Source organism: Mesoplodon mirus (genome assembly GCF_964341445.2).
Source record: "Mesoplodon mirus genome assembly, chromosome: 20".
NCBI classification, from domain to species: Eukaryota; Metazoa; Chordata; class Mammalia; order Artiodactyla; family Ziphiidae; genus Mesoplodon; species Mesoplodon mirus.
The window spans coordinates 13738347-13766324 of NC_138996.1; the positions used below are offsets into that span (position 1 = coordinate 13738347).

Below are 27978 nucleotides of genomic sequence, written 5' to 3' on the forward strand. Positions count from 1 at the left end.
TCTAGGTTTTGAAAAACAAAATGACAGATGCTTCTGCAGAAATACACGGCAAGGCTTCCCTGGTGGCGCAGTGGTTGAGAGTCCGCCTGCCGATGCAGGGGACGCGGCTTCGTGCCCCGGTCCGGGAAGATCCCACATGCCGCGGAGCGGCTGGGCCCGTGAGCCGTGGCCGCTGAGCCTGCGTGTCCGGAGCCTGTGCTCCGCAACGGGAGAGGCCACAACAGTGAGAGGCCCGCATATCGCAAAAAAAAAAAAAAAAAAAAAAAAAAAAATACAGGGCAGAGCAGGAGAAAGCAAAGACCTGGCCGGCGGGTCACACACCAGCTGCTGAATCCTTAATCTCATCGATAACGTGATCAGTGACCAAAGCCAAGGCCCTCATAGAAATGACCGATCTGGTAATCTTACCGTCATCACACTCCTTTCTCCCAACAACACATTCTATAAATATGTTTAATGCTAGTTAGCAACAAAACAAATTATTTTTGTAAACAAAGCAACACTTCAAACATACCAGGATTGAGTATGTCTCTTCTGGTTTTGAAAACATTTATTTTCTGCCAATGCACAGATACACAAGTTACATGGCAATAGCACAGCAGACAGTTATAAACGGCATAATCAGATACATAAATATATGTTTCATCTCTTTCCTATTTTAGCTCTAAATTTAAAATCATTCTACCTACACCTAGTGTTCAGATTTTTCCGTATTGTGAATAATTTACAATAGGAAGGCAGAGCCACGAAACAGGTCAAAGAAATTTAACTAACAGGAAATAATACCACCTTACTGAATGCCTCCCTCTTCCATTTTTGTATCTTTTTAATCTCTGCCCCAAAGAGTAAATGGGGTAGTTCACAGGACAGCAATCAATGAGAACTCAGAAGTCTCCTCATTTTTCCCAACTGCTTATATGTTTTTGAACGAGCCAGTTGATTTTTTCCCATTTTCACTTGTAAGAAATATACTGATACAGAATATAGTCTATAAAGCAGTTTAGGATGCTCAGATGAACAATGCAACATGAGAGCTAGGACTGATATTCTCTCATCTCACCTAGGAAGGACATTTAAGAAATATCATCCCTGGTCAAAAAAGCAACCCTTTGAGCAGGATGGAATCAGTACTGAAAGATACTACCTTGTCTGTGATCTTGTGTAAACAAACAGGTTTTCTATGAGTACGCCTAACATGCTGTTAATTTCTGAATTGCTTTTGTTGACACTGCTTGTTCCCTCTCCAGCTGGTCACGGCCACACTTTAGCTCATTATCTGTAATTCACTGTTGCGATAAAAGGCACGGCCTATAAGCTAGAAGGAGCATCTTGTACCTACTGTATCTAAATTAGACCCGAACGCCATCACAGCGTCTTCCTCCCTCCCCAAGAAGCACTGGAGCGGCCTTCCGAAAATTCAGCCTTCCACGTAGGCAAACCAAAGTTATCAATTCTTCCCATACAGGCAAAGCCCAGACTAAACTGGAAATGTCTTTTATGCATTTATATGTCAAAGCAGGGCAGGCAAGTCAGGGAGGTGGGTGGGTTTGGAAAGACCTGTATTAGCAATGACAAATGCTTTATGAACAGCCTAGAACGCTATCCTTGAGGTTTGAAAAAAATGGAAAATTCCAGCGTAAGCTGTACCCAGCACGAGGTGGCAGCTTGTGCATGGATGCCTGCCAGCGGCCACTGGAGAGGGTTAAGTGCTTTCTGTGTAATTGCCACCTGCATCCTTCACAGACAGGGATAGCAGGGGTGCTTCTGAGTGACCAATGACAAGCTCTCCTAAAAGAACTATTTAATCGCTTTCAGAGAATGATCCCCCTTGTTGAACATATTATTCAGACAGATGGGAATTGGGGGAATTATTTAATGCCAAGTGAACGGAAAGCAGCTAATTAGGTGAACTCTCACACTCATTGTGAATAGCAGGCCTCCTTTCGGTAATAATGTAAGCAGCATTAGGAGTCGGAGATGGTGCCCGTAGAAACTTAGGTGGGGACTGGGATGGGGCTTTGCATTAAGCGGCCATTGGGCATTTCCGGAAGTGCAAAGGAAGTAAATTAAGACATATCTAATCCTCCTACTGTGAGAAGGGTGTCCGTGCATGTAGGTCTCTCTCTTGTGAAGGAACAAAACTTAATCTCTCCATTTTTTCACCCTGACAATTAATAATAATTTGCCCTTTTCTGCCACCTTCTATCTGTGGCAATCGGAGATTTACAGATATTGATTAAAGCTCTCCACACGCCTGTGTGGGCAGGTGGTAACAATATAAGGTCACAGAGAAGTCAGTCAAAGAGAGGGCAGCCAAATCACCCCAGATTTCTGACTTCCAGGCTCCTGACCCCTGTGAGAGATGCACTTTGTTTCTCTGTTAGCACTAGGAGCTTGCTGGTCGACCTGCTGGCTCTTGTGACATCCCAAGTAAAGATGGAGGAAAAGATGTAGCGCAAGTGTGGCCATGAATACAGACCTAGGACATCTAGGGACAAGACAGCGGGGGAGAGGAGGCTTTAATTGGGCAAAACCAAAGATTTGTGAGGAAAGCAGGGATGGCATTTAAGTTTGCCCACATTATACAGTATATGCCAAGGAAGTATTCGTGCTCTTGCTAGGTGTTAAAAAAAGAAAAAAGGCAACACATTTTTCTAAAATTGCTGTGAGCTAATAATAACTGGGAACTAATAACAGCAGCGATTTCAGGACCGTGATATGAACAACGTCAGTGCCTCACACACCCTCCTGTATGAAAAGGCTGGTGGCGTGAGACTTTTGCTATTTAATTTTTTTTATCGTGTCCCCCCCGACCCCCCGCCTTTTTCTCCATATATATGCTGTGCATGTTTACGAATGCTTACAGATACAAAAAGATCAATAATTTAAGAGCCGGGTCTGTGTAAGCAGGTGGCTTGTTGAGTAACTATATGGAAACATGGTTGTGAGTTCAAATTTCTACTCTCGCAGTGCAGCTGAGAATTGTGGAGAAAATTCTGCCAGCTTTGCAGCTTTGATGCCCCCAACCACAAAATAAATATACATGGCAGGAAAGGGTGCTGGTAAAGGGCTTGGGAGCATCTTGCCTGGGAATCTGGCAAGACAGAAAGCCCCACGTGACTAACCCTGTTTAGTTACCGGCAGGGGAAACCAAGAGGAGCCACAGAGAACACAGACTGTGGATGAAAAGAACATTCTTGTGTCCTCACTGTGCTCTTTGTGGCATCATCCCTGATATTACACCCCTCATCTGACTTTTTCTGTGGCATGAAAACCAGACATGGTGGCAGAAGGGAAAGCCTTTCGGAGCCTCACTTGCCTCCCATGCGACGTAATACCTACTCTAAGATTGTTCTAGAGTTAAAAGAAGTAAAGCCTAAAAAGCGCCTAGTATGTGCTCCATGCATAAAAGTTTTGCTTTTCAACTCTAAACTCCCACCTCTCCTACCTTTTTATGAGTCTTATTTCTATAGCAACTGTGTTTTTGAGATGGCCACTTTATTCACTAGATGGTTCTTATCTCAGTACATGCTTTAAGAGAATCCCCAATGCCTTAGGGAAGTGCACTATAAGAAATGAAGGCACCTTGGCAGTGCTTTCATGTTTCCCTTCCATGGTCTGTCCTCAACTCATGGTATTGAGTTGAGGAATCCCACTAAAAATGCCCGCTTGTTCCCCCTCAAGGAACTGCAGCTGTTTCTGCTGCTCTGGAATTTTCCTCCAGACATCCCCATGATTATCTCCCTCGTGCCCTTCAGACCTTTGCTGCAATGACACCTACGAACAAGGCGTTCCCCAATTATGCCTGAGCCGTGAAACTGCAACATTCCTACATCAAAAGCTGAGCTTTGTTTTTCTTTGACCTCACACTCATTGCCCTCCAATGCACTGTACCATTTGTTTATTTTTCTCTTCCACAGACTGAAATGTAAGCTCTATGAGGCCAGGGATTTTTTTTTTCTGTTTTGGTCATTGTTGTACCCATTTCCCGCACCCAGTGCCTAATATAGGCTGCAAGCACTCACAAATATTTGTTGAAGCAAGCTTAGGAGCCAGTGGTTTCCACTGATCAAATCTGGAACATCTTGAGCATCAAAGTGAATAATGGTAGTAAAGGATGCTAACCCACTGAATAACATAAGAACCCACGAAAGATACAGATATAAATGAATGGATGAGTGGGAAGGGAAAACTCTTCCATACAATAGGAAGCCAACTAATAAATGTAGGAAGTCATCATTTGACAACGAGTCATATTAATAACTGACTCAGTTAAGAATTATGAACGGGATGCTAATATAATTGGTGAAATTTTTAAGAAAAGAACTATTTACGTGGTTTCAAAGTATCTTCCCACAAGGTACTTAATAATTACAAAGGGTAAACATGACTTTATACTTGAGAACCTTGGCAGACACCACCTAACCCAAGTTATCAAAGTTAATCTTGCCAGTAATGGGATGAATTTTCAGAAAATACTTCCCGATAAGAAAAAGTGAAAAGAACTCAGCATCGCTTCTGTAACATTCCTGCCAATAATACATAACCTGAATCTAATCATGAGAATTATCAGACAAATACCAGCCCAAATTGACGGACATTCTGCAAAATAGCTGATGTGCACTCTTAAAAGTAGTCAATATCATGAACTAGAGACAGACTCGGGTACTCCAGATCCAAGGAGACCAAAGGCATGTGACAACAAAACGAAGTGAATGGAACTGGATTTTCATTTGCCATAAAGGACATTATTTAGATAAGAGGTGATACAGGAACCAAGTCTGCAGAGTAGATAATAGTATTGTATCAATGTTAATTTCCTGATTTTGATAATTGTGCTGTGGTTATATAAGAGTCTGTGTTTAGAATATACACACTGAAGTATCTAGGGGGAAAAGGGACATCTTGTTCACAATGGTTAAAAAAATATACGTGGATGTGTATTTATTAATTCCTCTGTCCATATGTGCATGTCTCTCTCCATGCACATGCCGAGAAAGAGCAGAACACAGTAAATGTAGTAAAATGTTAACATTTGTGAATCTGGATGTGGGAGAACTGGGAACTCTTTATATAGTTGACCCTTGAACCACGTGGGAGTTTAGGGGCGCCAACGCCCTGTGCAGTCAAAAACCGTATCCGTGGTTCCACATGCATGGATCCAACCAAGCACAGAGAGCACTGTTTACTATTAAAAAGTGAACCCACCCAGTTCAAACCCGTGTTGTTCAGGAGTCACCTGTACTATTCTTGCCACTTTTCCTTAAGTTTGAAATTCCGTCGAAACAGACAAACAAAAAAATATGAATGAATGAATGAAGAGAGGCCCAGGGAGGATCTGTCCAGAACTCTTAAAATGAAGTCAGCAGGGTCGCTGACAGCTACACACAACGTGTGGTGGAGGTGATGAACGTTCTGCGCTTGGTGGTGGTGAGGTCATGGTCCAAACCTTGGCACATCGTGACTCACATTCTGCAGCGCCAAGGTCACAACATAAGGTCACGGTGAAGGTCAGCTACAAGGTGGCAGGTGCTCACCACGGCAGGTCTGGAGGTGCATCCGGGCACATTTTGCTTTTGCTCTCAATATCTCTTGACCTGACTCTAGGCTTGTAGCGCGTCACTCTCTTCAAGCAAAACAATCAGCTCCATATTTAAAGACGAGATTTTCACTGTTGTCGTCATCAGCCACGCTGTGCTTGGTAATTATCGTTACCTCCTCTCCTCCCTGTGGTCTGTATTACAGATGAATGTAGGTTTGATCACCTTTACCCAGAGCATCACTCAGGAATGCGGGCAGGAGAGTAATGATAGTTTTACCATGCCAGACCCTGGGTCGATCCATAATTAAAGCATATTTTAATGGAATAGGCATAAAAGGCCGATGGATGGAAACTGTACTTAGTTTTAAAATTAGAGCTCTGAAAGCAAGCTGGCTCCAGCCTCCTACAGTTTGGGGCCTGAGATGACATAGTTTTACTATTATTATTCTCTTTTTCTCTTTTCATTGAAACCCTCGTACACCGACCTAGAGTGCTAACATTGCTATGGATAAAAATCAGTTTGCGGTTTATGATTTCTCGTTTTACTTGAGTCAGATACCTGTCTCACTCTGCAGCTCTGACCAGATCTTTGAGATCAGTCCCAGGAAACGATAATCACAGAATCTCTCGGAGATATGGGCCCTTTAGAAAGCCAGCGTGGCTCATCAGTCCATCCCAATAGCATGACTAGGTTTCCTGGGGGATTTATCTCTAGTAACTGCTATGTATGATTTAAGAAAATAGACTTCTGGAAAGGGAGAATAGGGGATCAGGAGCAGAATAGAGGAGAAAAGAGAGAAGTTGAGCAAAATCTCTTTTCAGTCTTTAAGTGGCCCTAAAACTGTAAGGTGGTTTCAAACTCCTTGGGTAGCTTGTTTAAAATTATATTCCTGGATACCACCCATGACGATTCGGATTCAGTATGTCTGAGGTAGGAGCTGGGAACTCATGCTTTTCACTTGCGTTCCTTGCTTGCAAGTTAGCCCTGGCACTAACGTTTGAGAAAAGTTGTGTGGCTCTTGAGAAAATATCCGAAGCAAAGCCTCACGCAGCGGGGGCTGGGTGGGCTGTCAGATATACATCGGGTAGGCTTCTGAAATGGAATTCAGATGCCGGTCAAGTTGAAATGCTCACGATTATGGCTTTGGATGATGCTCCTATGGTTGAAAATGCAAATGCACAGGGACTGTTCCTACATCCTCTTTCTCTAAGTAGCACGTGTATTAACATGGAAGGCTCTCAGGTTGGGGGGTTGATTAGCAGTAACCGTAAATAACGTTACAGCTCTTCAAGCCATTCTATGCCATTAGTTGGGGCGGGAGAGGAGCAGTTAGAAGGGTGGATTACAATAAGCAACAAGCCCAATTAGCTGAGGATGGAAGCAGACATCTCTGCTAAGAAAGGGTTTAAAGATCTGTGTCACCCACTTGGTATTATATGTGCAATAGGATCACGGGAAGGGAGTTGGCACAAGGGGCTTGGGGTGGGAGGGCAATTACATACAGGCTGGAATGAGGATTTGACCTTGCTGAAGTTTGAGTAACGCCCACTGAGAGATTAAACTGTTTGCGGATGTTCAACGGCTTTCGTTTACACACACATTCAGAGGGTGTTTACCAATTAATATACTGAAGGAATCGCAAATCATGTGTAAATCATCAGTTCCTAGACACAATTTACACCTCATCTTTCATGCAGTGTTGGCGTTTTAGCTTTGTTTACTATGAGAAGTGGAATCATGATGGCTCAGGGAGGAGAGAAGAGATCTAGGCGGCATGTTGCTATGACAGTGTTTATTATCTGCTAAGTGGTTTACTCATTGGCATTTTGAATGGGCAAAACAGCTTTCCCCGAGGAACCTGAGTCCTATGTCATAGAATCATTTCATTTCGGGGGCTGGGAAAGGACCTAAGAGCAATCAGGCCAACACCATCGCCATTCAGACGAGGAAACAGAAAGGACATGCTACCGGGTGGAGGGACATGGCCGAAGTCACACCCACTTGTGACAGAGCTGGGATTAGAATCTCCTGTCCTGTGGTGGTCCTGGGGTGTGTGTCTGTGTGGGGCGGGGGGGGGGGACAGGCAGTGGGAGAGATGGATGTTCCCTGGGACATGGTCTCCAAACCTGGAACTTCGAAGGTGTCATGTTGGTATGAGAATTGCTAAGATTGTTTTCATAGACCCTGGAGAAAGCCTTAGGAAAACAGGGCTTTGAGATGCGTAGAGTGGTCACAGAGGCCTGTGTTGGTTTCCTATTATTGCTGTTCCATAGACTTACTGGATGAAAACAACCCAAATGCATAATGTTACAGTACTGTAGGTAGAAGTCCCATAGAGCTAAAATGAAGGTGTCAGTGGGGCTGTGTTCTTTCTGGAGGTTCTAGGAAAGGATCCATTACCCTGCCTCTTCCAGCTCCTAGAGGCTGCCTGCGTTCCTTGGTTGGAAACCCTTCTTCCATCTGTGAGCAGTTTAACATCAGTCTCCTTATCTGAGTCTGGTATTCCCGCCTTCCTCTTACAAGGATCCTTCTGTGGGCTCACCTGCATAATCCAGGATAATCTCTCCTTCTCAAGCAAGGTCCTTAACCTTCATCACATCTGCAAAGTCCCCACTGCCATGTAAGGTTCCGGGGATTAGGATGTGGACATCCTTGGGGCGCCATTCTTCTGTCTACCACTCTTCCGTCTACCACCGGGACTTTCATGGCTTGTTCATTTTAAAGTGAGGACCTAAAGACCCCTCTGTCGCTGCCTCCTGACCCACTGCCGTCTCCCAGACACCTCACAATCTTGGAGGTGTCGGTTGACTTTTGGGTTATCATCACACTTCAGCTGCAGAAGTTTCTATGCAGAGTGAAGCTCCATATCTGCATATAACTTTATGGGGTCCTGGGAAGTTGTTAAAGACGGTGACCAAGGGAGTGAGGCGGTTGATCATCCAGGTTTTCAAAGGGTATGTTTTATTTATTTATTTATTTATTTATTAAAGCAGTAAGAATTTATTTTCTCACAGTTCTGGGGGCAAAAAGTCCAAAATCAAGGTGGCACTTCTTGGCTTGTGGGGCATCACTCCACCCTCTGCCTCCACCATCACACGGTGTTCTCCCTGTGTGTCTGTCTCTGTCTCTAGTCCATTTCTTTTTAAAAAAATTATAATTAGTTTCTGCTTTATAACAATGTGAATCAGTCATACATATACATCTGTTCCCACATCAAGGGGCGTGTTTTAGTAAGTAGGGAGGGCAGCCTCAGGTTGGGTTGGCATCGTCTCCTGGCATTTTTATTAGGCTATAACTAAGTGAAGTGGGCAGGATGATATATATTAAATATCTTAATAGGACAGGTTATTTCTACTTCCAGCATGGGCAATAAAAGAGATGGCACATACAAAATAAAAATAATTATAGTATGTGCGGTTCCTTTACAATGTGCAATCAAACTCATGAACCAATGACTTTCCTCTTATTGAATTAAGGTGCCCCTTCCATTCAGACCTATTAACCATGTTCACAGACCATTGTTATCTTGTCAATGGCATCTTTAATTAAAGACTCCTCTGGACCACTCTAATCACTTCGCATTGTGAGCTCACATGGGCTTCAAAGGCACTTTGATTAGAATGACGGCAATTTTTCTTTATGCGTGTTTGTTTGTGGACCAAGGGGGTGGTGTGAGGTAGAAGGGTGGCTAAAGGCCTCGATATGAAGACATTCTCCTTCCGAAAAGAGCAGATCATAAAATGACAGTGTGAGAATCCCCCCCCCCCCGCGCTTTTCTTTTCCCTCTTTCACTATTTTTCTCTTCCCCTCCTCATTCTGGGGGCTAATGGCATTATAGTCTAACCTAAATGGCTCTGTGAAGAAAGCATTGTGATTTTACTGCGGAAAAGAGCACAATCTTCAGCTAAAGTTGCATTAACCCTTCTAGCCCATTAAGGTACCATTTGATAAATTGCCCCTTTTATTGCACTGCGTGACACTGGCAGTCTGAAAGAATTAATGTGTTTCCCAAATGGCAGCGATGTATTCCCCCTCACTAGCACAGGTCGTACCTTTGTTTGTTACTTCAGAGCCTCTCTCCTCCTCAGTGGTCCCCTATGCCTGTTATAGGGTTAATTAATGCCAAATCCCCTCAAAGGGATAGGTAGACACCATTAATTTGATTCTTCCAATAAAGATTTCTAAAACTCAAAGCAACAAGCCAAATTCAAATCCATGACTGCCCACTAAGCAGAAACAGTGACAGGGATAATTCGTTCATTTATATCCATCACTATCTAGCATGGAAAGCCTGGCAACGTGGACAGGGACAGAGCTTGTTTAAGGTGGCATAAGCACCCACCCCAGCTTGACTGGTCATTGATCTCTTAATCTAAATACCAGCCCGCCCAGAGTCCATTGTTCGGACCCATAGGATATACCTCTAAAGTACCAATCATAGGCCAGAATGTTATGAGAAACAGAGGTAGACAAAGGAATTGATGCAGGATGTCCTTTGTATCATCACAAGGCTCTTGATTTTACTTTTAATTTTTTATTGAAGTATAGTTGATTTACAATGTGCTAATTTCTGCTGTACAGCAAAGTGACTCACTTATACTCATTCATTTTTTTAATATTCTTTTCCATTATGATTTATCCCAGGAGATTGGACATAGTTCCCTGGGCTATATAGTAGGACCTTGTTGTTTATCCATTCTAAATGTAATAGTTTGCATCTACTAACCCCAGACTCCCAGTCCATCCCTCTCCCTCCCCCTCGACAACCACAAGTCTGTTCTCTATGTCTGTGAGTCTGTTTCTGTTTTGTAGATAGGTTCATTTGTGCCATATTTTAGATTCCACATATAAGTGATGTCATATGGTATTTGTCTTTCTGACTTACTTCATTTAGTATGATCATCTCTAGTTGCATCCATGTTGCTGCAAATGGCATTATTTCGTTCTTTTTTTAATGGCTGAGTAGTATTCCATTGTATATATGTACCACATCTTTATATCTGTCGATAAACATTTAGGTTGTTTCTATGTCTTGGCTATTGTAAATAGTGCTGCTATGGACATTAGAGTGCATGTGTCTTTTCGAATTATAGTTTTGTTTAGGTATATGCCCAGGAGTGGGATTGCTGGGTCATATGGTAACTCTATTTTTAGTTTTCTGAGGAGCCTCCATACTGTTTTCCATAGTGACTGTACCAACTTACACTCCCACCGACAGTGTAGGAGGGTTCCCTTCTCTCCACACCCTCTCTAGCATTTGTTATATGTAGACTTTTTAATGATGGCCATTCTGACTGGTGTGAGGTGGTACCTCACTGTAGTTTTGATTTGCATTTCTTGAATAATTATGATGTTGAGCATCTTCTCATGTGCCTACTGCCCATCTGTATGTTGTCTTTGGAGAAATGTCTATTAAGGTCATTTTTCGATTGGGTTTTTTTTGTTGTGGTTGAGTTGTATGAGCTATTCGTATATTTTGGAGATTAAGCCCTTGTCAGTCGCATCATTTGCAAATATTTTCTCACATTCCACAGGTTGTCTTTTCATTTTTTTTTTTAATTTTTAAAAATTTTTTGTGCTTTCCTTTGCTGTGCAAAAGCTTGTAAGTTTGATTAGGTACCATTTGTTTATTTTTGTTTTCATTTCTATTGCTTTGGGAGACTGACCTGAGAAAACATTGGTACGATTTATGTCAGAGAATGTTTTCCTACACTCTCTTCTAGGAGTTTTATGGTGTCATGTCTTATGTTTAAGCCTTCAAGACAAAGCTCTTGATTTAGAGTGAACACTTAATATGTTTGCTATCACTGAATTAAACTTTCTGCTGAGTCGAGGCATGTGTTAGTAGTTAAATGGGAATGACTCAGTATCACTGAGTCAGAGCTCAAGCAAATTCCATGGATTTTGTATCTTTGTAATTAAAAAAAAAGGATAGGCAAAATAATATCAAAATGTAGCATGTAGTTTGCACAGGACTTCTCATATTTAAAGTCACTTTACTGTCCTCACTCAAATCCTGGAATGCAGTGAATAATACACAAAATTTATAGATGATAAAATTGAGGCCTGGAGAAAGAAAATGACTAGCTCAAAGCCACCCAGGCTGGACGTGGCAAAGGGGATTGGAACTCAGGCCTTCTGGATCCCTGTGTTGTTCTTACTCTGCTATATCATCTCATTTCTGATAATTCTTTATTTCTCATGCAGTGTCAATGACTAAGTCTGTACTACTTTCCTGACAAGTTTTGTATGTCATTAGTTTACTTCAGGATTGGCAGAGTCTTACCTAGCGAGGAAGGCAAAGAAAACAAAAGGAAGGCAGAAGATCCCACTGTGCATGAGGCATACAAACATGGTCCATGCCCAATACTGGGACATTTTGCTCTAAGTAGCATTGTTGTCACATGCCCCGGCCAAATGTGGGATTTCAGTTCAGCAGTTGTCTGTTTTCTTGAATATATTACACATTATTTTTGTCTTTTATTTATTTATTCTTTAATCAGTTTTCTTCCTATCCCTTTTCTTGTTAAGTCAAAGAGCTGTGTTTATTCCCTGGAAAGAAATCCAGAGCTGCTCCCAGAGCAGCTGTTATCACAAACTCTCAGGTGACTTCAGCTGGCAAGTCTCTCTCTACTAATTAATCATCAGTTTCCAAGCCAGAATTCTGGGAATTATCTCCAAGTCCCTCATCTCTCTCACCCCACATTAACACACGCATGTGTACACCAGCGGACCTGGCTGAGTTTCTCCCCAAGTCTGTCTCTCAAAGCTCCCCATTGGGCGAGAGCTCCGTGACCCCCAACTAGGTAGGGTCTACAAGCCCCTTGGCAACCTGAATAAGCTACAGAAGACAGACCTTTATCCTTCCTCCCCCCAGTAAAGATTTCTTGGGGTTCATGTCTCTCAGGGGGGATTTGAGGCAGGATGGTAGATGGACCCCAGGCTGAACAGTTTCTCCCTTGTGGACAGAAACTCCATAATAGCAGAAACTCCATAAAAGAAGGATGATGGAGGAGGCTGGGCCCTGCCCAGATAGAAGATAAGAGACCACATATTCCTTATTCTTGAAGTCAAGGAGACCTCCCCAACTACACATGCGCAGAAAGGCTCCCTGGAGGTCAAAAAGGAAAGGGGTGACACCTCATAGTAAGTGATGAAAACTACCCATAGGCTTCTTCACTAGAATCCATCTTGGCTAAGAGATGCGGACGCACACAGGGGAGGACCCTGAGATAAACCAAATACGGACTCACAACCCGGCAAAGCAAGATGATTGGTCAAAGGAAATCCAGAAGAAATGCCCCATAAAAGTGATTCAAACTGCCATGAGGGTGCGACTCTGAGTCCACCCGTGTGTCTATCCACACGTACTGTACTTTTTCCTAATAAACACTTGCTTCACTTTAAAAAAAAAAAATCCCCATTGACAGCAACGTGGGGATTAGAGAAAGGATTTAAAACGTTCGCACCTAGAGACAAGGACACTCAAAAGTAGAGTGACTATAATTTACAGTCCAAATTGAGATACTTTTGAGTGTGAAAAGGAGGGCTATTAATATCTGTGCTAGGCAAAATGAGGCATCTTTTCACTGTGCTCAGAAGGATACTAGTATGATGAAGACTTGAACGTGGCCAGTGGCAGTGGAGATGAAGCAGAAGATAATACATCTCAAGTGTAAATATGACTGGGTCTCCCGAATCTTCAGCCTCAGCAATCCCTACCCATCAAGTCCATTTCAGTTTCCCCTAGGCAGCAAACAACACTCGACATGGTCAAATCTTTTTCAGCTGCATTCCTCATCACTCTTCCTTTCATATTTTGTTCTGATTTGCTTAGTTCCAAAATATGTGATGCTATTTATTTTTTTACTTATTTATTTTTTAATTAATTTATTTCTGGCTGCCTTGGGTGTTAGTTGCTGCATGTGGGCTCTTCTGTTGCGGCGTGTGGGGGTCTCTCTCTAGCTGTTGTGCGCAGGGTCCAGAGTGCGTGGGGTCTGTAGTTGTGGCGCACGGGCTTAGTTGCCCTGCGGCATGTGGAATCTTAGTTCCCTGGCCAGGGGATTGAGCCCGCATAACCTGCATTGGAAGGTGGATTGTTATGGAACACCGGGGAAGTCCCTATGTGATGCTACTTATACCTCTGTGCCTTTGCACATTCTGTTCCCTTTGATTGGAATGTGCTTTACTCTCTGTCTTTCAGGTTTTAAGTCAATTGTCACTTCCTCTCTGAAACCTTCCCTGAGCCTTTTACCCAGGGTTCATCCCTTCACTCCTGGTTAATATTTGGGTATCTTTGTCACCACATGTAGCACACTGCAATATCATCATTCATTTAACTGGGTTTGCTTTTTGGGGTTTCATCTATCATGGTATGAAGTGGCTCTAGTTTTCCTAGTAGTCGCTCTAATAGTTGTGCTTCATGGAATTGTCCATGGTAGCAGGGTATCCTGAAGATATTTAATTTTGAGTCCATAACTTTTCAGTAACATCGAATTATTAAAATTGTTTTTTGGACGGATTTTTGTTCATTTAAAAACTTTAATCTCACATCTGATTCCAAATTCCACCCCCAGTAGCCATGCACATGGACACATCTGTGCCCACACACTCATGCATATTTGCATGAACACACACAAGGTTCTAGCTACTGGGTCTGAAGCAGACAACTTGCTCCCTCATGCATTCTCTCTTCCACGAGCTTATCTCTGTGGCATTATGGTAGAGAAAAGGAAAATATACACCATCTCCTACTTAACTGTGGCGTCTTTTTCTTGGATGGCTTAAGTTTCTTAAGATAATCCTTAATGAATTCAGTATAAATAGGTGATGACTCCAAAAGGCCTCACTGACAGAGGGTGCAGGTGACTGGATTGCAAACAGTTAACCCTAAGCATCTGTTGTTCCTTGTGTGTTTCAGGTACACCTGCCAACCAGCCCCCAGCTGGCAGCATCTTTACCTGCTCTCTGAGCCCCTCTTTCTGTCACTGAAGTGGCCTCTGGCAAACCTGTTTTCCATCTCACTTAATCTCTCTGGCTCCCACTTCCTGGCCTAGGTTCATCTTCTCTACCTCTTGGGAATATGGGGAATTGGAAATTACAGAAATGCTCTTTGCCCCTCTCTCCTGGACTTTGGCAGCATGCCCTCTCTTCTCAAAGCTTTTTATTTTTTCCTTCTTCCCAGGAAGCATTGAACAAGTCAACAAACTGATAAACAATGAGAAAATCAGGTATCAATATTCATTTCCTGCAGATGGCCAGAATTTTATGAGTAGTTCACCTGGGGTTACTCTCTTTGGCTTTGGCGAGCAGAGGGACAGCCATCTTTGATCCCCATACTTCTCCAAAATGTGACTTCTTTTTTTCTCTCTTCACGTGCAATTCTTACATCAATAGGGAGGGATAAGGCATGATGTGTAGGTGGGTGGGGGAGTGGTGGTGCCCATTCTGATAAAATGATGCTTCTCTGCAGGTTCCACAGGGAGGTGGGAAAATTAGACTTGACATTATCCCGGCGAAATCTCTGAAATTAGAGAGATCTTCCAACATATACACAGTCTGTCCTCCAACCAACACCTCCACCAGAGTAACCTCCTTACATATAAGGGGTCCTATTTTTCTTGGTTCACAGTACTGTGTACATTTGGCCCTTGTCACTGACTGAACTGAGCTCGTAACTCTTGCAGTGAGAAGGTGTAGTATTCTTTTGTTGTTGTTTTTTGCCTGAGCTGCTGTAGGATGGCTTGGGACATAACCTAGTGGGTAAGTCCTCTAAGCTGGAGAAGGCAAACAGAGATGCAAATCATCCCAGAGGTTTTGGCCAGGTTTCCTCCCTGCAGTAATGTCCTGAGCAGTCACCTGGTGTCAGGGTAGAGCCAAAGGTAGGTGCTCTTATTTTATGCTCAAGAGGTAAGGTTTTGACTGGGACCACTACACTAATTGCAATAGCCTGAGGGCAGGGGTTTCTTAGCTTCTGTGAAATCAGAGCCCTTGGAGGCTCTGATTCATAAAATATGAACTCAGTTTCATATTTTCCTGGGATGGGTGCTTTCAGAATGGCCTCAAATGTCTGCTTTGACATAAAGAGTAGTTTACTAGAAACAGATTCATTTCATTAAAACCATTTTTACAAGTAGAATGGTCATACATGTTTTCTTTTTAGCCTTCTAGAAAGGAGGTCCTCCCAAACAGCCTAAGGACATTTCTGAGTGCTTGTATCCTCTATCAGGCATGGTATGTGAGCAAGTGTGTGTTTATAATTTTGTTTTTGTGTGTGTCATTCTTGCAACCATGGAGGAAAGGCCACATGAAGCCATTCCATAGAAGTAGCTACAGTGCGGTGCTGAATGGTGAGCCTGTTACCAGAGAAGAAATTGTCTACTCTCTTCCATCTCAGGCCTACTTTTTCTGTCTTTCTAGTCTTGTAATTGGTCTTATTTCATGCTTTGCTATCAAAGATATTGCACCATCAAGGCACCACACCCCACAAAAGTTAATGTTTCCTAACACCAGCATGTCTGCCTTCCCACTCTTCACCCCAAGATGTACCCAGTGGGAAGACCATACCATTTGAGAGAAAATAAAAGCACAGTAGAAAAACAGTGGTTGAAATACTCCATCTGGGTTGAGCCCAAATTCCAAATATGTGTCCTTTTGTAAATTCTTCAGTAAGATTACATTTCCAACTCTAGTCTAAGCATTTGGTCAGGAATATCCACATGACAGTGTAACTGGAAAAAGAAATGAATGTTTGCCTTTGGTTTCATTTTATTGCTTCCCAGAAGAAAGCTCCATATAGTAATGTTCTGGTCCATTTCTCTACTCACCAACCATGGGTAGGAAGGGGGGTACAAAACGAGAGCTGGGAGTGGGTAGTAGGAAGATTGTGCTACATCCGTATCATTTTCTTATTGGGGTGTATGTGGGGGAAATCTCTGAAAGGAGACAATTGATTTTTTAATCCTCTTGTTTAAACACCTTAATTAAAAAATTTTTTTTATTGGAGTATAGTTGATTTACAGTGTTGTTTCAGGTGTACAGTAAAGTGAAATCAGTTATACATCTATCCACTCTTTTTTCCCATATAGGTCATTACAGAGTACTGAGAAGCGTTCCCTGTGCTATACAGTAGTTTCTTACTAGTTAATCTATTTTATATATAGTAGTGTGTATATGTCAATCCCAGTCTCCCAATTTATCCCCCCCTTTCCCCTCTGGGTTCCGTAAGTATGTTTTCTACATCTGTGACTCTGTTTCTCTTTTGTAGATTAAAAAAAATGGTACAAATGAACTTTTTTTAAGATTCCACGTATAAGTGATATCATCAGGTATTTGTCTTTCTCTGTCTGACTTACTTCACTTGGTATGATAATCTCTAGGTCCATCCATGTTGCTGCACATGGCATTATTTCACTCGTTTTTATGGCTGAGTAATATTCCATTGTGTATGTATGACATCTTTATCCATTCCTCTGACACTTAGGTTGTTTCCATGTCTTGGATGTTGTACTGCAATGAACACTGGGGTGCATGTATCTTTTCAAATTATGGTTTTCTCTGGATATATGCCCAGGAGTGGGATTGCTGGATCATAGGGTAGTTGATAAAAGTTACCAAAACCTGTTTAGAGAGGATGAAAAATCCACATCCCCCCAAAGCTCCTGAAGAAATGTTAGAAAGAAAAGACCCAAATTCTTTCAAATTAAAGTTTGGGAAAAGAGGCAGCCTTGTTGAGAGTGATCACTGCTGGTTTCCTGCCCTCCAAAGCCGTCCACATTTGGCATTGACTTAGCTTCTTAAATACACTTGATCCAGGAGAATCCTAAGGGCCTCTCACCAGCAAATACTTCTGGCAGCTCCAAGTTTATGCCATTGCCTTTCGGTGAGGCTACTCTAGCTTCTGTGACATCACGAAGCATCCTCTATTTTGTGAGTGGAGCAGTGCCTGAAACTTAACCTTCTGTCTCTCTGTGGCTGGGCCTGGGGTAGAGTTGGAAGGAAGCTGCTTAAGGCAATATTCGGGCATCAGAGTGACTTCAAAGCAGAGAATAAATGCTTGGATTTGATACCTATACCCCAGTGTTCATAGCAGCACTATTTACAACATCCAAGACATGGAAGCAACCCAGTGTCCATCAATAGACAGATGGATAAAGAGGGATGTGGTACATATATACAATGGAATATTCCTCAGCTATAAAAAAGAATGGAATATTACCATTTGTAGTAATATGGATGGACCTAGAGATTATCATACTGAGTGAAGTCAAAGACAAATATTATATCACTTATATGTGGAATCTAAAATAATGGATTTATTTATGAAACAGACTCACAGACATAGAAAACAAACTTATGGTTACCAAAGGGGAAAGCTAGGGGGAGGGATTAATAGATAAACGACAAGGATTTACTGTCTAGCAAAGGGAGCTACATTCAGTATCCTGTAATAACCTATAATGGAAAAGAATCTGAAAAAATATATGTATAACTGAATCACTTTGCTGTACACCTGAAACTAACATTTTAAGTCAACTATACCTCACTTAAAAATAAAAAAGCCTGGATTTACCTACTGTTCTATACCCCCTTCCTACTTTACACTGTATAAATACTAGAAAATGTATCCTGGAGCTGGAAATCACTGAGTTAATAACCCTTATACCTTTCTTTGTCTGGTGAATTTCTACTGATCTTTTAGCCACCTTCCTTCCCTAGAATCTATCCTTAGAATAGATTAAGGGCCTCCTCTATTTTTCCCATTGTTTTCTATGAAATCGTCTATTGCAATGTCATTCCACATTGAAGTATAAAGTTATTGTCTTTGCCAAATCTGGGCCCCATTCTGTATGTTTCACGGTGTATTTCCATTATTAGGCATAAGCCCCATCTCTCATCAAACATGTCTTACTGGACTCAAGAATAATACACTTAATTATTCTCTAAAGTGGTGAGTCGGACGTAGTCTAAAAATACATTATTAGTCAGAAACTTTTGTTTTGGTGCCCAGTCCACCTAGGCAAACCTACTAACTTTGTTTTGGTCTTCATTTTCAAATCTACAAAATTAGGGTAATTATTATTACTTACCACAGCAGGATGGATGAGAAGATTAAAGGAAATATTGTAGGTAGAATACTTTATCAAATTTAAATGTATCGATTTGGTGTTCTTACTTTATCTTTCAAATTGTAGTATCACTGTATATCCTGCAATCCTACAACATCCCTATGAGGTAGGTACCTACTATTGTTTTTCAGATGAGGACACAGAGTCAAGGAGCTTCATTAGCTTACCTAAGGTCACATGAATAAAACCAGTGAGTCTTAAGTCTGAACCCCGAGCTCAGATGCCTGAGTGCACACTCTTAGCCCCTGAACTCAAATGATGTCTCCTAACATCATGTCCACTAAGTTTCAGCACTGAGGTGACACCTGTTTCCAGACCTTTTTCTCTCAACTATGATGATGTAACAACAGCCAGTTACCTCTGTAGATGTCTAAGAAATGCTCAGCTTGATGCTGCCTAATTCTCGGTGCTCTTCCAGAGCGATTCCAGGGGCTGCCTCTTTACAGGGGCCAAACCTTGGAATGCAACGTCAGAAAGCTGTTTCCCTAAAGTCTCCGACGTCAAGGAGAGGTGGCATCCTTTAGTCCGTGAGCACCGGAATTGGAGTCAGATGTCCTGAAGTCAAATCCCAGCTCACTGGTAGGTAACAGGCCTTCGCAAAGCAGCCTCACTTCTTCGAACCTTCATTTTTTAGATCTTTTTTTCCTCATCTCTAAAATTGGTACAAAATCCCCTTCTTTTGAACATAACTGGGGAGCTTAAATGAGTTAAGCACATGAGAGCACCTTTGCAAGTTATACTGAAACAGAGGTAAGTAATGACTTTTCCAAGGATGCGAAGTCCCCTTCTAGCGAACCATGTAAGGTGTATATATGTACAAAAAGTCAACAGAGTTAATTCCCTCGGCATTATAACCAATCAGAAGTCCAGATGGCTGGAGGAGGTTAGAAAAGATTCATTAGGATGGTTGTTCAAGTCTGAGAGTGTAGACAAAGCAGGGACATTGAGGAAGGTACAGTGTCCTCTTAGACTTCCCACGTATGCAAGTAGGACGTCCCAAGAGAGACAGGGCACATTCAATTCAAACAATGAACAACCTCCCTTGAAACTTACCAGAATATTAAATATATCCATCTGAGACTATTTGAATACAGGGGCTTGAGTCTGTGGTTACCTCCACACACCCCTACCCCTGGAAATCTGGTACAGAGTTCGGATCCTTGATATCCATTATGGTTCCATTAAATCATCACCCTGCTACACCAGGGGTGTGTAACTCAGAAAGGAGCAACAGAAATAAATCAACAACAGCCTTTCAACACAGCATAAAGATGGTGTTCAGAGAATCCTGCTGTAATTCTGTGTGTGTGGAGGTGATGGAGACTCAGAAAACTCAGTTCTCACACCTGTGACCCAAGAGGGCGGGAACTCAGATGGCTCTAGAGGAAAAGGTGAAAGAGCCAGAGCAGTGCTGTGCCAGCTCCACGAACTTTGAGGAAATGGGCCTTAATCTGGACACAAGTTCAGAATGACAGAATGAGATGGAAATGGGTTTACAAGTGGCCTTACAAAGCAAAGATGGCACTGAAGAGCTATATCAGTTGTCTTCTCCTGATTCATCACAGGACTAAAAGCAGAACTCAGATGCAAGCAGCCTCCTGGCAAGGATGGGAAAAAAAAATGTACCTGAGCTTTAGAAAAAGTAACTAAAAGGCATTTACTATTTTTAGTGTTTTTGTAAGTATGCAGTTTGGAGCTCCTTGAAAAGGAGTGAGACTAGCCAAGGAAGCTAAGTGGGCTGTAGTCTAGTGGTGTGAAGTAGGAACATCTGGGAAGGTTTCAGTAACATGGAAAAAAATGTGTGCATTCTACAATTTTACTTCATCCTCTGTTAAACAGAGAACTACACGCTTACTTCATAGATCTGAAGCCTTGGATGAACTCTTCTTGTTTCCATCCACCTTCCTGAAGAGCAGCAATGAACCTGTGCCTCAGATACAGATGGATAAACCAAACTGATTAACATGGAACTTACAAAGCTTAGCAGGGGTTGATCCCAAGAGGCCAAAGCCGTCTTTCAAAGTCTTTGAGCTCTGGTGAGTTTTTATGTATTTCTCTTTCTTATTTTTCAACTACAGGATGTCCCAAGTAATATTTCCCTCATTTTTGAGCCATTTAATGTAAGTCCCTGTATGTTTGATGCCTTTGGACACATTCTAGCTCTGACCTCCTAAAAAGAAAGTTCTAGTAAGAGATGGGGATTGAGGTGAGCTGTGCATTAGGTGCCTTTGAAAATGTGGATGAGCCCTAGGCTGGTTCTTGCATAATGAGGTGAAAGACCCTGGGGGTGGGTTTGAGAGGAAGGAGCTGAACACAGGCTCCGTGGACTCATTACTTCTAAACCACTAAGGGAGCAGGATGCAGCAGGGAGGAGGGTTTGCGGGAGGCCATGATTTTCAGGCAAGGTTGACTGGATTCTGCCTCCAACTTGATTTTTGAAGGGTGATGCATTTAAAAGCATATGTATAATTGACCATGACCTCAATTTTGAACAGGTACAGTTGCTTAAATAAATCCACCAAAGAGAGAGAAATGAGGTGACTTTCTTCCAGAGAACTCCATTTTTAGGGCTGCTTAGTTGAGAGTTTGAATAAAACCTCTTGCCCTTTTTGCCAAGTGGAGATATTTAAACACTGGCATGTTTTCAGGTGCACAGGTAAAGGACCTAGGTCTACAGAACTGAGGAAATAACATAAGAGCCCGACATAGCACAGCTTATGTGCAAATCCTCTGAAAGTCTCCCCAGCAACCAACTAGCAGAGCCTTTTCTTCCATTTTTTCTCAAGCACCGTAGAGCAGAAAGTTAAAACCACTGGTTACCAACAAATCCTCTTATGGAGATAGCTATCAAGGTCTGTTCAAACCATCTGTTTCTCTGACTGTTTTTCCTTTCAGTGTTTTTCCTTCGTGTGTGTATTTTTTTTTGCTAAGAATGACAAAATCTATTCTAAAATAACCAAGATGTTATGACTGAAAATGCCAGAGGTGTATAGACCCAGTTTATATGAGAAATTGCTTTCTCAAGAGGAGTTTGGTTTATTTTGTGTGGAGGCAGGCAACATTTCTACAAATATTATAGTTGCACTAGGAAAATAACCAACTACTTTCATTAAGAGTATGCAGCAAGATTTGTATTTGTTCATGTAATTGAGTTTAATGCTGCTGAAATTTGTCAGACCTGAAAGCTACTGAAGTATCGACTATTTTTTTCTTTGAGGAAAATTGCCTAAGAAATTGTCTCTCGGCTTTAGGGCAGGTCTTCTGTTGATATTAAAAGGTCACAGGTCAGTTATTCTCTGCATTTTCATAATGTGTAGCACCAAAGGGTACCTCCAGGTACCCTGATGTTTTCTTCTTTTGAGAGGAAGGCTCTGTGACGCAGTCACTGTTTGTGGAGAGACCCTGATTATGCCTTGCCTATGGATTTACTGTTTCAGTGTCTGCTGTCTAGATGTTGGTGACTTGGGTTAGCTGCCTACAAAATGGACAGCCAACAGTTTTGCAACTAGTTTTTCCCTCTGTATAGTCAAGTAGCTCACTGTCTCACCCACACACCACCGTGTCACATTATCTTAATAACTTCAGATTTTCTGCAGAAGTTCCATTTCATACTTAAGATCTCATTAATATGCCATCCTTGTCTCTTACCTGGGTTCACCTTGGTTGATGGACATGTAAATCTCCCAAGAATTCTCCTCCGGGATGGCACCATGTGGTATCAGTAAACTCACCCCTGAAACAGAAAAAGCCAAGAAATCATTTGTAGATTCTCCAATTATCCTGAAGCACCTCAGCTGAACAGCTTACAGCTGCTCTCAAAGAGGGACCACCTCACAGCACTCTATGAAATTCCAATCCTGGCAGACATTGTTTCCTAAAGTGACATAAAGAACTGCATATTAGTCAACTGTGTACTCAAATTAGATTTTTATTTAAAGTCTTCCTAATGTAAATTGGTGAAGCTATTGTGGAAAGCAATATGGAGGTTCCTCAGAAAACTAAAAATAGAGTTGCCATATGATCCAGCAATCCCATTCCTGGGCATATATCTGGACAAAACTCTAATTTGAAAAGATATATGCACCCCAGTGTTCACAGCAGCACTATTTACAATAGCCAAGACATAGAAACAACCTAGATGTCCATCGACAGAGGAATGGATAAAAGAAGATGTGGTACATCTATACAATGGAATATTACTCAGCCATAGAAAAGGAAATAACACCATTTTCAGCAACATGGATGGACCTAGAGATGACCACACTAAGGAAAGTAAGTCTGACAAACACAAATATATGCTATAACTTATATATGGAATCTAAAATACAACAGAAACGAACCTAGGAAAGAGATTCACAGACATAGAGAACAGACTTGAGGTTGGGGAGGGATGGACTGGGAGTTTGGGGTTAGCAGATGTAAATTATTACATATGGAATGGATAAACAACAAGGTTTTCTGTATAGCACAGAGAACTATATTCAATCTCCTGTGATATACATATTTATATTCTTTTCCATTATGGTTTAACTGAATCACTTTGCTGTACAGCAGAAGTTAACACAACATTGTAAGTCGACAATACTTCAATAAAATAAGTTAAAAAAATAGTCTTCCTAGCATTTTAAAAATTCTCTTATAAGATTTGGTGTCCTGAGACCTGGCACTATCAACCATATCTGAGAACATATGACTTTATCAGTTAAGCGACTCTAAAATTTCAAAAGGTACTTCTCTGTCTCTATCCATTCATTTCCTGAAAAGGTATCTGGGATGATGCGGGAGCCATCTAACATTTTGCTAGAGCCTGGTGTGTAACTGTCTTCTAAATGGTGCATCTTGAAGTCAGTTTAGGGAGGTGACCAATGGAGTAGTGCATTTTGTCAAGAAAACTGGAGAAGGAAAAAGCATGGATAAGCTTAGGAACTTATAGGTTGTTGTGTAGCCACTATTTGGCCCCATATTTGCAAACAGAAGCTAGAAAAGGTTAAAGGTGACTTAACCATATTCATTCAAGGTCAAATTGAAAAAAACTCAGTAGCCTTACTTCAGTAAAATCATATAATGAAGGGAAGGGGGGCACATCACACTGCATTTGAAAATTCCCCTCTTTCCTCCTGAATGCTGTGAACTAAATATTTCACTTTGGCCAAGAGGGAGGAGTCTAGAGCAGGCAGAGATTCTCTTTAATGTACCTTCTTGTTTATAAAAAGAAATGAAATAGAGACACAGTAAGATCTTTACAAAATAAAATCTCAGGGTAGTCTCCTGTTCTTTGAATAATGCAGCACTCACCTTTTCCCCTTTCATTAGAGCTAATGTAATCACACAGGAAGCTTTCAGGTTGCTGATGATAATTTAAACCTAGAGATGGCAGGCTTTACCGATATCCTTCTATGTGCCTGTTAGCTGCTATAGAATCAAGGACTGCAAGACTCAGGGCAAAACAAGTTATTTGTGATTCACATTTATGAACATTATTCAGTAAGACGCTAGTTATCATCAGTATCCTTCACTAATACTAAGAATGAGGCCCATTTCAATCTTGCTTACAGCTTTTCTGCAAGGGTATTCATTTATATTCTGGACTCTAATGTCAACAGTAGGAGAACTGTAATTGCCATACTTAGTGGCCTCTGATCAGGCTTCTCCTTTAATTGCCCGTTCTTCCTTACATGTAGTTGCCAAATGAAGTGGTCTCCATTACATCCTTCCCTGCTGGGAAGCAGAAGTTGTAATACAGGATATTCAGTGTGTGTGGATGTCAACTTGAATACACACACTAGACATTGTGTATTCTTAGTTTGGCATCGCAGTTTCTCTCTGTTGCCTCTTTTAGACTATGATGACAACAGGGACATTTGGACCCTATTTTTTAGACACAGAAAAGCACAAGAGGTTATCATCAAGAAATAATGCCCTCTTAGGCAATTAACCCAAAATAAGAGTTTTGTTGTGCTCCTGTTTCCCATTTTTCTTTTCCTTTTTTCCCCTTGATTGGGGTATGATTCACATGCTTAAAAATGGACCCATGTTAGGTATACGAATTGATGAGTTTTGGGGCAAATGTATACTCTCATGTAACCACCATCGAGATCAAGATACAGAACATTTCCACTGCCTCAGAAAGTTCCCTCATGCCCTTGAGAAGTCAGTTTGATCGCCAGCCCAAATGATCATTTATTTGCCTTCTGACATGTTGATTTGTTTGTCTTTTCTATAGCACAATGCCTGGCAGAGAGTAAACGCTCAAAAAATAAATCATGACTATATGAACAGGATTCAGTATTTTGAGGGGGAAAGAAAAAAGCCAGGCTTTGAGACATGCTGTCTTCTGCAGACCAGCAGGGCCTGACAATCAACTCCCAGATGGAGTCAGAATAAATATGCGTGTGGACTTTTGAGAAAGGGCTGTTTGTAGAGCAGATCCTACCACATTCCTTTGAAGTCGGCTTAATTCTTGTGTTTACAATGAAACATTATTCAGAATACTCCTAAATTCAACCTGAATGTATGGGATCATTGGAGCTTTAAACAATTTTACATGATTATCCTTTAAACATACTTCCCTCCCCCCACCCAAACATGTAAATTGTATATGGCAACTGCAGATAGTCAAATACAGAGGCAAAGGTCATGGGAGGTGGTACTGCTTGCGGCAAGTTACCCCTTACGAAGAATGAATGGCTCTGTAAATGTTTATGCCTGTGGTCCCCTAAAGACGTATCTATTTTCAACATGTCATTCACGAGTTATCTCTGATTAAAGAAAAATATACTCTCCCCCAAACTCCACCTGCTACCCTGACAGCCTTTTTATTTGATAGGACAACAGAGCCACCTGAGTTTTTTAGTTCATGTTTTGCATAATAAATCATTCTGAGAGTGTGGGGACCAATGCCAGGTACCCCACAATAATTTGGGATGGATGACATTACAACAATTTAATTTCTGTGCCTTCTTTATACTTTAGCTCCCCAGGGCATATTTTACATTTATGTTCTGCAAATCACAGAGCATATGTTTCAATTCCCCACACTTATTTTTCCTCAAACTCATTCCCAGTGAACAGCTTCAATCTTGTCTAGGGCTTCTTGTTCAGAGCTCTGAAAATGCGCCTTCACAGAGGAACCGTTTGGGAATCATAGAAGACGCTATCAGAACTTTGAGTTTTCAACCCAAGTGCCTCTCAAGTCAGAAGGGAAACAAGAAAAAAAATCTGTTTCATTGTGATTTCATCTCACATTCTTTGATGAACGTTAAACAAACATAGCCAATAAATGGGTGGATCTTGGCACTTCCTCCATGTGTGTGTAAATGTACACACACAGACACACAAGGATGGGAAGAGTGGGCCAATCTATTCAACCAGTAACTACTGAGAGGCACCTAAGTGCCAAGCACTAGGTAAGAAAGTGGAAATCAAAGTATTCAAACTCAACATGCAACTTCATAAAGTTCTGATGTGTATATATATACTCTTCTTTTTGAAAGGGCAGGGTTTGTATCTTTTCCAGATCCCACACTTGCAATTTACAGATTCTTACAAGAACAGTACCTGTTAATATGGCCGCCTGCTCATGTCCCATCAATCTCCTATCTGCCAAATCTCACCAGGCGGAAGGCATCACGCATTGACACTCAGACATACTTCAACAAATTTTCTTACCACATCCGAGAACACTGACTGAGGAAGATTTAGAGAATTGGAAGTATAGAAAACAAAATCATCATTGGGGCTGTACTGGAGGGCTATTTGCCTGAAATGAAGTTTTTAAGGAAGCAACTGATATAGGAAAACCAAACAATCATCAGCTTGAAACAAATTGCAGGTGCAAGTCACTAAGCTACTTAGATGGTCAGTTAGTGGAATGGTAGCATCAGACTAGCTCTACTACAGAATTCATTGTATAAGAGAAAATGTTTGATATTTTAGGTGGGTTAGTTCTACCCTACAGAGAAATCTGCCAAGGCCCTGCTGGTCCTGACTCAATGCTAGCCAGTTCTTTAACAACACTTGCAGATCTGATAGATTCCCTTTCCTCTCAGCCAACAGTGATGATTCAGAGCACTCCCTAAGTCTCATTGCTCAGAAATTGGAGGAGAGATGGCTCTCTTCCTCCATCCAGTTAGTTAGGTCTTAGATGGCAACTCTGAAGACTAAGCTATAGGTACGGTGTCATTTTCAAAGTGACCTGGGCTGTACACCTTGTCAAAACATCAAGAAAATCTTCCAACCCAAAGGAAGAAAACACCCTTGAGAACTATATGGCCATGGATCTGAAGTCTGAATTCAAAAGAGCAACCCAGTAAGGAACCCTCATCACTGCGCATCATAAAGCAACATTACAGTAAGGTTGACAGACACCGATGGTGTTTATTAGGTCAGTTACTGAGGAAGTTTGAGTGTCACTGCAGTAAATTATCAACTAGTGCGTAAACCATGCTTCGCTATAAAAATGGTATTTTCCAGTCATGTCAAAGAATGTTTTCAGTGCTTCCTGATCATGTTCTAGGAAATATATTTCAAGGGGGCTTAAACTCTGGGGACCACCCGAAGCTTTTGAGCCAATATGGCTGTCAAGCCTAACAGAGCATCTGATGGAGTGTACGGTCCATGCCGAGATGAAGATGGCAAAATCTAATCTCAGTGCTGGTTCTGGTTTGCCATGTAAATCAAGCCAACTTATGGAGCCACGGTGTTTGTCACTCTGACATGGGAACAGTCACCATCTTATAAATGAATCTTACGGGACATCATTATGTAAATATAACACGTTCAAACAAATGCGCGGAAATACACAAACGCACACTTACCACCCACCTGTATTTGGCATTACTAGGCGTCCTCCTAAATGGCCAAAGACTCCAGTGGTCCTCAGTTCTGTTCTTGTAGGAAGTGATGACAGATTTTGGATGTAGGGTGTTTTATTTCTGGGATGCACTGTAGTGAAGCCACGGTTGTTTCCATGGGGAAAAGTCCCGGAATGATTCTTGCCATGGTACTCAGCTCTCTCAGACACACCCAGGGAAACCATGAATGAGCTCTGCACTTTGACTTTGATGTCCGACAAAGGGTTAAAGAGTGAGGACTCCGTCATGAGTTCCTTGTCCAGGGGGTCCTGTAGACAGATGGGCCCACTGTATGTTCGGCTTACTGTTAGGTCTGGTTGCATGGAGGAATTCAAGAGCAGGGAGTTACCTGGTCAAAGAAGATTGATCTGTTACTCAGAAACCGGAAAGCATCACAGTTAGCCCTTTACATCTGCTTCTCCTAACTGTACAACAAAGGCTCGCCAGCTGCTCCGG

At 41.8% G+C, this 27978-nt stretch overlaps 1 protein-coding gene across 3 annotated transcripts in view; it reads right to left on the reverse strand.

Moving 5' to 3' along the window:
* UNC5D (unc-5 netrin receptor D) overlaps positions 1 to 27978 on the reverse strand; it is a gene marked incomplete at its 5' end in the record, with an annotated part of 606527 nt that overhangs the window by 44714 nt on the left and 533835 nt on the right. For all 3 annotated transcript variants that reach the window (XM_082608626.1, XM_082608624.1, XM_082608625.1), the window contains 2 exons: positions 22319 to 22403; positions 27494 to 27871. In XM_082608626.1, the coding sequence (XP_082464752.1) occupies positions 22319 to 22403; positions 27494 to 27871 (463 nt within the window). The remainder of the gene's footprint in view (positions 1 to 22318; positions 22404 to 27493; positions 27872 to 27978) is intronic.